The 11,736-nt window shown below is 35.1% G+C and overlaps 2 protein-coding genes across 2 annotated transcripts; one reads left to right on the top strand and one right to left on the bottom strand.

Moving 5' to 3' along the window:
• The first annotated feature begins 2,248 nt into the window (after positions 1-2,248).
• On the top strand, positions 2,249-2,829 carry LOC139892123 (LOB domain-containing protein 23-like). Its single transcript, XM_071875164.1, has 2 exons — positions 2,249-2,401; positions 2,545-2,829. The coding sequence occupies exons 1-2, from the start codon at positions 2,249-2,251 to the stop codon at positions 2,827-2,829; spliced, it is 438 nt and encodes a 145-aa protein (XP_071731265.1).
• Positions 2,830-3,487: 658 nt separating this feature from the next.
• Positions 3,488-8,002, bottom strand: LOC139886520 (ABC transporter F family member 1-like). Its single transcript, XM_071870355.1, has 6 exons — positions 7,863-8,002; positions 7,539-7,766; positions 6,088-6,161; positions 5,795-6,005; positions 5,456-5,690; positions 3,488-4,984 (listed from the first exon to the last, which is right to left on the bottom strand). The coding sequence occupies exons 2-6, from the start codon at positions 7,764-7,766 to the stop codon at positions 3,927-3,929; spliced, it is 1,806 nt and encodes a 601-aa protein (XP_071726456.1). The 5' UTR covers positions 7,863-8,002; the 3' UTR covers positions 3,488-3,926.
• Between the last annotated feature and the right edge of the window lie 3,734 nt (positions 8,003-11,736).

The raw sequence follows: 11,736 nt of genomic DNA, 5'->3' as shown, positions 1-11,736 counted from the left end.
TGATTCGAAAAAGCACCAAAATATTCATTTGTCTTGAACTATAAGGTCCAAATGTGTATGCTGAACTCGAATATCATACTTTTGAGTAGCTTAATATTCAACGAAAAAACAATGCTTAATATTCAACGAAAAAACAATAATTGATTAAAGTTCCAACTTGAAAATTGCATTTATGACCCTAGCTTCTTATATTCATTGCTTAGATATTTTGAATAACATTTACATAATTTCTTAAGCAGATTATACTAAATTATATACAGAAAGTGCATACAAATTTATTGTGGAATAAGGTCAAGTCTACATCTCCATATTTATATGCTTCCTACGGACTAGAAGTAGAGAAAAAGACGTCGGTACCTCAACTTGACTACATTCATAATTCATTGGTTATATATACATTCCAAACGCGTTACTTTTGAGTTTGTAGTTTTTGACATTTTTGAATGAGTTTTTCACGCTTAAAAGTGTGAATATAAATTAAAAGCGTTAAAATATATAGCGTAAAAAAATTTGATGCATGAGAAAATGGGACGTCAATATTTTTAATTGTTATTAGCTTTTCGACTTTTTAAGTGTCATTTGGTTTTCATTTTTCATGTTTTTAAGTGTCAAAAATTTTGTAACATTTATAGACGCTAAAAATATACCAACTATTCATGTTTTAAAGTGTCAAAAAAATATTGAAATCGTTAAAAAATAAACTTTTTTGTAGTGTGTGTACTACCTGCATGTTATGATATTTATTGTATCACCTGTAAACTAAGATATTTCTAAAGATACTATTTTTCGAAGATATTTTACTTCCAACGTTAGATTTGGTTATACGAAAGTGGTCTGTTTGATTTCGGTTGAAAGTTTGTAACATATTCCGTATTTCGGAACAAGGGAGACATGAAATCATATAATATATGTCGATATATAGTATCGCTACCGAAAAAAGTGAGTGACCTTCATGCTGTATTATTAGGCAAAACTTAATTAATTTCAAATTAAATTATGAACTCAAATATATAGTACGAGTACTAGGGCTGTGCATGGTCCATACCCGGACCGGACCAGACAATACCCGGACCGGACCGAAACCCAAACTTTTACGAAAATTAGAACCAAGGACCGGACCGTTTATACATGGTTCGGTTCGGTCCGATTCTAGCTTCGGTCCAAGCGGTTCGAGTAAATACCCGACCCGTTTATATTTTTGAAAACAATATAGAAAAGATACATGCTAAGTTAATCGTATTGAAGCAAAATTTAAAAGTGAAGATGATGTTCGATAAAAATAATAATTGGATATAAATATAGAGTAAATACTTCTTTGGCTTTCTCATTGTATACGAATTACATGTATATATAAACACCACTAGACCACTGACTTATAACCAAATTAGGATTTTTTTTATTCAATATTATTATAATTCATTTGACTATAAGTTATATAAATGCTAAATATGCATGCTAAGTTATATACATGATAAATATAATTCATTGGACTATAAGTTACATTCATGCAAAGGATCGATGTTGATTAAAGATTGAATTTGTTAAAAGAGTTTATCGGTTTACTTATTTTCATATTTAGTGTATGTATAAATGTAGATAAATATAATATGGTATGTGTCATGTCGAACACGGATAAACATTCTCTGAATCACCAAAGAATCTCTCACATATATATACATCATTCGGTTCGGTCCAAAACCATGGTCTTTTAGGGTTTGGCCCGGACCGGACCGATACCCGAAAAATCGAAAAATTATGGACCAAGGACCGGACCAAATACGTTCGGGTATTTCGGTTTTGGGTCGGTTCCTCTTCGGTCCTCGGTTTTTTTCGGTTCTGCCCGAACCATGCACACCCCTAACGAGTACTATGTAATGTAATAATCCTAATAATAAATTAGCGAGAAAATAGCTTCAGTTTTAACATTGAGTGAGAAATTTAGTCTAAATGGAGCTGGCTCAAATCTTAAAAAACAAAAGAAATAACCGTTAGAAATTGACTCAATTCATTCCATTATTTCTAGTAATTTTTATGATGACAGTAATTTTATTACCATATTGATGCTTACCCTTGATAACTTCCCATAATACAAACATAAATTTTAAATATTTAGCCGTTATACATACATCACCCTCAAAATACAATATTTCAAGATCAAAATCATATCTTCCACTAGATTTCTACAAGATACTGAGAGTAGATTTTCATTTTAGAATATATTTTTTATATTTTTCACTAGATTGGTCAAATGACTTCTACAAGATGTGCGGCTTGCAAGTATTTTAGGCGAAGATGTCGTCCCGATTGTATTTTCGCACCTTATTTTCCTGCCGATAACCCTCAAAGATTCGCTTGTGTTCATAAAATTTATGGCGCTAGCAACATCGGCAAAATGCTTGAGGTACTAATAATCACAATTAAAAAGTTGTACTAATAAACTTTCTATCATGGTCTATAGATGAAACATGTCTTTTTCAATTTATGTTGATATTGAATATTTATTCTAATTCTAATTACTATTACTAAATTTTTTTGTTGATGTAGGAACTACCAGTGGAACTTCGAGTGGATGCAATGGAGTCGTTGTATTACGAGGCCAAATGTAGAATACAAGATCCGGTGTATGGATGTGCTGGAATAGTATCTTTGTTGCATCAAGAACTTCATAGCGCACAAAGCCAACTAGCGAAAGTTCAAGCAGAAATTGCTTTCCTCGATGCTACTAACGTTGCACTAGCCAAACCTACATCAAGTGCGGATGCTTCGTTGGTCCAAGAAAATGGTATTGATCAAGGTCTAGATGACCAATTTAATATGTGGTTTTACTAGAATTTTTTAGCTTTAGAGTCCGATCCGCACGAAGAAGATTTAATTTGTTAGACTACGTTAAATATAATATATGTAGTTGGTACATGGAACTGAAATTTATATCCAGAAACCTCAATTGGAAAAGATTGGCCATTTTTGTTACCGATGTATACGTAACAACTTATACATGTTATGTTTTTTTGTAGGTATTGGTTTTACACATCATGCCCATGTTAAAAAATGTAGTTTTAACCATTCGTTGTAGTGCGCATTGGTTATTTGATGAGAGTAATGAAGCCTAACCAATTTACAATGCTCCAAATTAGCAACAAAAACAAAAAACACAAAGGAATACATGTATTGGCAGGTTCTCAAATGAGTATTCTGAACTTGCATTCTGTTTTTATATCACATAATAAATTGACGATCAAAGCCATATAAGGAAGTTGAACTTAAAAATGGTCTTTTTATCGGACTAACCATATGCACATTCATGAGTTATATACAAACATTTTAAGATTCGATAACCATATAAAATCAACATCTTGTAGTGGTCACAAGATGAGAAAAAAAAGGTCAAAATCGAAACCTTCAAAATGTATAACCATTAACACATCAAATATAAAATAAACCTACTAATAAGTCATAACATGCCATTTTATTTAACTAACAGTAGAAGTACAAAACAAGGTCCTGATTATCATAACTTTAACAACCACCAAACAGAGAAGTTATGACGAAAAACCAAATATAGCTTTGAAATAACAAGTCATTACACTATTGAATAAAAATTATAGCAATCATATTGTAGCCGCAACATATGTTCTTGTTTGAAAACCAAAATCAAAATATAGTGCAAGAAAAACAAACCTACATTATGAAGAAACTGCAAAAGGGATGATAAGGGTTCAAAAGCCCCCCTAAAAAATTCACAAGGTAAACTGTGTCCATCCTCCTGCAACTCCTTATGGGCTTTAAAATCATAGTCCCACATCGTCAAGTTGCCAAGAATATGCCGCTTGATCAAGTCAACTCGAGCTCCAACGCATAATAATACGCTTTTTGAGCTGGGGGTAACACAGGGAGGCTATGAATGATTAAGCCACTTACGAACCGATCTAACGAGATAGACCAGCCTTGGTTCTCAAGTGCTCCTTGAAACCCATAATGTCACCATTCCACCGCGTTATAGTCTGGTTTTCACACACCCAGATCTCACGGGCCACCTGGTTTATGAGCCGAAAGTCGTGGCTAACAAGCACCATTCCACCGTCCCATTCATTCAAAGCCTCAGCTAACGAATCAATCGTTTCAATATCCAAATGGTTAGTCGGCTCATCCAAAAGCAGCATTTGTGGCTGCCTATATGCTAACCACGCAAATATCACACGGCTCTTTTGACCATCCGACAAGTTCTTCATTGGCATGGTTTGGGCCTTCCCGGTTAGCCCAAACCGGCCGATAGCAGCCCGCATCTTCTCCTCTTCGTTACCAGGATACTCTCTCATCATATATAACAAAGCCGACATATCGAGGTCGAGTTTTTCAGCCAAATGTTGGTGGTATTGAGCGATCCGCAAATGGTTGTGACGCTTCACCATACCCTCAAGAGGAGTCAACTCCCCTGTCATCAGCTTCAAAAGTGTACTTTTACCAGCTCCATTGGGTCCCACCAATGCAACGCGTGAATCCAAGTCAACTCCAAAGTCAAGACACTTGTAGATGAGGTTATCGGGTGTGTAACCAAACTTCACCTCCGAAAACTGGAGGACAGGTGGCGGAAGCTTGCCCACATCAACAAACCGAAACACTAAAACACTGTCCCGAGTTACCTTTTCGGTTAGACCACCACGTTCCATCTTGGCTAGGGTTTTCTCTTTACTCTGAGCCTGACGGGCCAGTTTAGCAGACCCGTGCCCAAACCTGGCAATGTATTCCTTCATGTTAGCAATCTGATCTTGCTCCCATTTATATTGTTTCATCTGATTTTCCTCGAGTTCTGAACGGGTTTGAACATATTGGTCGAAATTACCCGTATACATCTTTAATGTCTTACTTTGCATGTGAATTATATTTGTGCAGACACCATTCAAGAAATCTTGAGAGTGCGAGACAACCACAAGTATACGCGCAAACTTCTGTAGGGTTTCTTCAAGCCACACACAAGCTTCAAGATCTGCAACAAACTCAAAGCTAATAATTAGTATCACCCCTTTATGATATAATTTATGAACCGAACACATATATAATATATAAAGTACATAAATATGAGTATACACAAGTTGACATGGATGTATGTGCAGGTTGGGGTTGAACAGGTTAACTAGAAATCGATCTGTTCACAGCCTGTACATAGTAATTATATAGAATCGAGAGAAAATGTATTTCTAGAATAATTCCTCGAAAATACTGCAGGAAAATTCGAGTTAAACAGACTAATTGTCCTATTAAACAATCATCCTGATACCCATTATTTTTAAACAAGCCGCGGGGCTATGTGGTTAAGCATTGGGTCTTGTTCAAGTTGCACAAAATGTAAGGTGGAAAATTTGGATCTTTAGGTTTTAAAAGTAGTTCTTCAGGTTCCAACCCAAATTTACAGCCGAATCCTTCTAGTTCTTGTTGTAATGAAAGAAGAATGACTCACCAAGATGATTTGTGGGCTCATCAAGCAGCAAAATGGTTGGGTTCATAAAAAGAGCACGTGCCAAAGCTATACGCATTCTCCAACCACCAGAAAAATCTCGCGTTTTCTTTGCTTGCATCTGCTTGTTAAAACCAAGACCATTTAAAATCTCAGCTGCACGTTTTTCGGCAGTGGCGGCATCCATGGCATCTAACCGTTCATATATACGATCAAGAGCTTCACCGCCACCAGCATCCTGTATCAAAAAATAAACAGTAAAGATATATCAAGATACATTCACACTACACAATTACTATACTAACTACTGAATATACATAATTTTTCAAACAATGTTAGTACCAATGCGGCCAGACGCTCAACTTCTGCCTCTAATTTCAGTCGCTCGTCATCACAGTTCATTACAGCCTCAAGTGAAGACAGATCAGAAGCTTCAATTTCTCTTGTGAGGTGAAATATATCCATATGTTCAGGAATAGGGAGTTCTCGCATTCCAATAGAAGTAAGAAGAGTTGACTTCCCACAGCCATTCAACCCAAGCAGACCGTAACGTCTAGATGATAAAAAAATAATTTACATCGTACAAAAATCTAATATGAAATAAAAACAATTAAAGACAAGAAGATGATGCAAACCTTCCGTAGTTGAGCTCCAGCTCAGAATCAACAATGAGATCATGTCCATGGAAAGTAAGCGACAGTGACTCTATCTGCAATCACAAATATAAAGGTCACACATTCGCAAAAAGGGTACAAAACAATCAGAATTTGTTGTATCTTTAACAAATTTCTATAAAGTGAATGCCAAACATTTAAAGCTATAGCAAATTTCCATAAAAAGAGTGATACCAAACATCGAAATATATTTAGCACATAAACATAAAATGGTACACAGGTAGTCTGGTACTAATCATGGAAATATCTTTAACGGATTTCTGTAAACTAAATCATACATAATATAACTCTACGACCTTCCACTTTTATCCTTGTCTGACGATTAAAACATACCTAAACTCGTTGATACATAAGGAAATACATTGAGTTCTCCGCTTGGTATGTTCTAGTACTAATAGAATACAAGTTCCACACGCAGACGCAAAATTGGTAAAAATTCAATGAGTGGGTCAAAAAAGTTTTTGCATCTTTTTACATTTTGAAGGGCAAAAGACATACTTACAAAATAATTAATACCTGAATATAACAATTCCTTATTAAGCAATTTGAAACTTTCCCAATTGTCCCCTTCTAGATCCACCCCTGGACCACACATTAACCAGTAATGTATTCCCCATTCCCCCTCATTTCATAACTTATAGGGAGTATAAACAAGCCCTAAAAGACAACTTCTAAAACAAATGTTTGCAGAAGCCAAAAATGGGATACGGATTGACAACCTATATATGGTAGCGCTCATACATAATATAATTCTACAACCTTCCACTTTTATCCTTGTGTATCGATTAAAACAAACCCAAATTTGTTGATACATAAGGCAACACATTGAGTTCTCCGATTGGTACGTTCTAAGTACTAATAGCATACAAGTTCCATACGCAAAGGCAGAGTTAGTATAGTTTTTGCATCTTTTCACATTTTGAAGGCCAAAAGTCATACTTACAATAATTAATACCTGAAAATAACAATTCCTTTTTAAGTACTTTAAAACTTTCCAATTGACCCCCTTCTAGATCCACCCCTGGACCACACATAAACCAGTAATGTATCCCCCATTCCCCCTCATTCCATATCTTACATAAACAAATGTTTGCAGGAGCCAAAAATAGGATACAGTAACAACCTATATATGGTAGCGCTATGCCAACTGTCAAGAACACTCATCCCACAAACAATACCATATATATACAGTAACTTAAACCTGAAAACCGTTTTTTATATTAGTACATATAATAAACAGCAACAATTAAACCTAAAAACTAAGGCTTGCTACCAAGTATTTTCAAATCCTTAAACCTACCTATTTCAACAAATCAGTAATTCAAATAAAATGAAATAAAAAACGCATCAATTGAAATCAAATCAGTAAATAAAAAACCCCCAAATTCCGTTTAACAATAAAATATTCTTACCCTAATATCCCTAGACAAGGGATGAGAGCATAGCACACCCGTACACGTACGGTCAGAAATAGCAAGCGATCCAATTCCGTTAGACAAATTATCCGTACTTGAACTCCCGTTCATCCCAATCGACGCCGCTTTAGCCGACACGGCGGCGGCAGCCGCCTTACCTCCTCTTTTAGCAGCAGCGGCTGCCTTCTTCTGTAGCGCCTTCTTTTTACTCGCATCTGACACCATCTAATATAAAAAGAATACACAGATTATTACATTTACAAGCAAATTAATAAATTTATCAGAAAACTTATAAATTGATAAAATTGATTAGATCGGTACCTTTAGATCGGAGATTGAAAGATCTAGGGTTTGATTGACGGTGAATTAGGATAATCGTCGTCGGCCGGAAAATTAACGAGTCAAAATTGGGGCCTCAGGTGATGCGAGAATTTGAGAGAAGTGGAGAATGAGGTTTAGGATATTATATAGTGGGAGTGTTTGGAAGTAGGGATTACACGTGTTGTATTTTAGGTAGTACCTCCTGAATCTAAAGGTTACGTATCTGAAGACAAAGATATTTTTGTAAGTTATTTAATTTTAATTTGTGATTTGTGATTGTGATTTGTGTTAATTCAAAGGGATTATCACTAAAATGCCCATTTTTTTTTCCTTGTTTGACTTGGAACCCATAAAAAAATAAAGTTGACAATTTGCTCGCGCAAGGTGCATTTTGCGACCTTGCTTCCCGGAGGACGCAAGGACGCAAGGTGCCTCTTGCGACCTTGCTTTCCGGGGACGCAAGGACGCAAGGTCTCTCTTGCTCCTGCCTGAGATCATATCCAATGTTTTCTTTCAGACATTTCATCAAACACCTTAAGTGCATCCGTGATACGATTTTTTACAACTTATCAAATCATTCATAAAGAAAGTCACGATTGTTTTTTCTTACCACCATCACAAATGAAACATAATGGATGCCACTGGCTCTAACAAAACTTTACGTGCTCAAATTATTATAAATTAATTATTCCAAAATCAAGTTTCAAATGTAATAATTCAAAATCTCAAATGCCAAGATACATGAAATACTACTGGTTAACTATTGTCACCTTAAAAGGCAATTGACTGAATAATTGGGCATAATCACTTTACCAGAATTGTCACCATTATTAACATGCATCGAACAGTATGTTACACGGAAATTTTTAATCTAAAATAGTATTAAAAAAATTCAAATACTGTAGACGCACGTAAGGTGTTTGATGAAATGTCTGAAAGAAAACATTGATTATGGCATCAGTCAGGAGCAAGACGCACCTTGCGTCTTTGCGTCCCCGAGAAGCAAGGTCGCAAGAGGCACCTTGCGTCCTTGCGTCCACCGGGAAGCAAGGTCGCAAAACAGGCACCTTGCGCCCTTGCGTCTTGCGCGGGCAAATTGTCAACTTTTATTTTTTATGGGTTCTAAGTCAAAAAGGGGAGAAAGAATGGGCATTTTAGTGATAATCCCTAATTCAAAACACCAAAATCCGAATAATTGATCTTCATACTCCAATGGACTAGAAGTTTTGGGCCGGCTAGTATAAAGTTTTGGGCTTTCGGTCCATTAATCCAGGAAAATTTTTATTAAAAATAATAAATTTTCAAAAATAGACTAGTTGAATTGAATTAATTGAAAAAATAAACCTTAACTTATGAGAAATAGGGTGTCTGCATCTTCAGATATGTTTAATATGACTTGAATTACTTTAGAAAATAAATCTTAACTTAGACTAATTTTATATGAATTTGGTTTAGTTTCGTAATTGTTTCCGCTGCAGAAGTTTAGGGTGTCTACATTTGGAGTTTGTTTGCCATTATTTAAACAGTTGTTTGCATTCACTTTTTAATACAATTTATCAAGATGTTGGATGACTTCTTTGACGTTGCGATCAACGTACTGTTTGGAGAAGTTTCTTTTCTAAAAATTTACTATTTTAAGAAACTTTCTATTTTGAAAACCTGCTACTTTTTGCAACTTTCCATTTATGTAAACCTTTATGAATAATAAATGCAAATTTTTGTTAAAACGTCTCATATAGATGGCGTAACCTTGTTGTGGGATCGTTTGTTAATGTACTAGGTTAATAACGATTTTGGCGGGTCATTACCGAAATAAATACAGATCTAAGTATGGCAAATATTTGGTAATGATTGGACCGTAGTTTTGCGGATATTTATTTTCGATTTTTCTGCAGATTTGGAAGAATATTTCGAGTTTGATGTCGTGGTGGTTAGACAATTTTGTCTCGGAAAACTCCGGGCTATACAGTTGAATTTACAAAAGGTAGTGAATGTTTGAAGAAAACGAGAGTGAAGTTATCGTAGGACAACATCCTTATATTATGTCTTCTGCATTTTGATGATTCTGCTTAGTGGAGGGAATCTGATTTGTTTTTAGGATATTCATACGCAATCACAGGACTCTAATATCTGATTTTGGAGAGTCTGAGTGTTTACTGGGTTGTTTGGGATTGTTAGATGTGGATTGGAAGCCTCTATATTTTCCCTAATCTAATAATAAGTCATAAAGACTATATGAGCTACAACGTTTATAAGATGTTGCTAATAGTGAGGGGGAATGTTTACAGATGGTGATTATCAACAAGTTAGTTTGTATGAAGAGTGAAACATCGAAAATATGATCATTTCAACGCATGTAGAGTTCATTGACGAGAGGATTCTTTCTGCAGTGGTACTATGTATAACATGTAATGTAAAGTTAAAGAAATTACAAAATCACCAGCGTTTTGACTTCAAGGCCTATAAATAAGAGTTCATGTGTTTATTTATGGTTAAGAGTTTAATCAAATTCTAGAGAGACGTATTTGGTGAATCCGGAGTTTAAGGGAACTCATGCTCGATCTCCCTTGACAATCAATGTTTCTCTGTTTAAACGATTTTTACTTTCGTCATCATTAATATATTATTCGTTTATCTTTCATTCATTGTTTATCTTTTCTGTTTGTATTATGCACGATGTATACTATCATAGTGTAATGGTACAACACTAACCTCACATTTATGATTTTATTTTAAAACTTTCATATGTAACTTTACTTTTTGAGGGGTCATGATCCTTAACTACCCTTAAAAAATCCGTCTATTAATTTAAAACTGTAAGTGTAGGTTGACTTTTCAGAATAATTTCTACACATTAGTTTATGACTTGGTCCGTATCTAATATGAGATAAGTTTTAGATTTCTTAATTGAATATTGATAGTGTACCCAATATCTTGAATAAATTCTATAAGGCATAAAACAGTTTTCCGAAGACAATTTGCGACGAAGACATCCTAGGTACCATCGACCGATCGTCACACACCATCGGTCGGTGGTCAGAGACCATCGGCCGATGATAGTTCATCTGCAGCAGCAGCTACCAAAGTGACGGGTTTCTCACCAAACTCACCAATTCTCGATCTAGAGCTCGTTTTTAACCTCAAAACTCACCAAATCGAAGACACTAAACATTAAGAAACATAAACACACAAGATTTGGACTCAAACAACATCAAATTTAACCACTTAGACCCAAACTACTCACTTTGTAAAAACTAACACAAAAACTCAATTTTCTCAATGATTAAAGCATGAAAAGCTATGAATCTTACCTTGTTAGAATCAGTAAATCAAAAGGAACACGAAAATGTAAATGATTTGAGCTCTAAAACAAGAATCAAGGATTAGGGTTTGGTAGGTGAGGGAGATGAAGAACGGGTGTGTGTGGAAGAGTCTGGAAAATGAGAAAGGAACCAGCACACTAGTCACTTAATTGGGTTAAATTCCCACACTGTGCAACACACGGGTATTTATCAGTTATCTGATATCTTTCGTACATCATTTGGCAACCCAAACGAAGTCCAAATTAAATAAACAAACCTGTTCTGTGACCCTTGTCACGAACTGGTCCTAACCACATCATTAAATAATGACAAACATTAAATAAAAATAAAAGCATATAATAACACAATACTAACTTAAAGGAAAAATAGTAATCTTACATCTAGGCCCGATTGAGGATGTTACAGTTTCGAATACATCGACGATGAAATTGTAAAATCAAACATGTAATTGATTAATACGCTTGGTTTATTATGAAATGAAATTCATTGAGTTGAAACAGAGATTGTAGTTAAGGATGGTTAAGTCGTTTAACGAAGGATGTACATACTAG

This window comes from Rutidosis leptorrhynchoides, chromosome 1 (assembly GCF_046630445.1).
Source record: "Rutidosis leptorrhynchoides isolate AG116_Rl617_1_P2 chromosome 1, CSIRO_AGI_Rlap_v1, whole genome shotgun sequence".
Classification (NCBI taxonomy): domain Eukaryota; kingdom Viridiplantae; phylum Streptophyta; class Magnoliopsida; order Asterales; family Asteraceae; genus Rutidosis; species Rutidosis leptorrhynchoides.
Note: the sequence above shows the minus strand (reverse complement) of the source record. Positions and strands in the feature narration are given on the sequence as shown.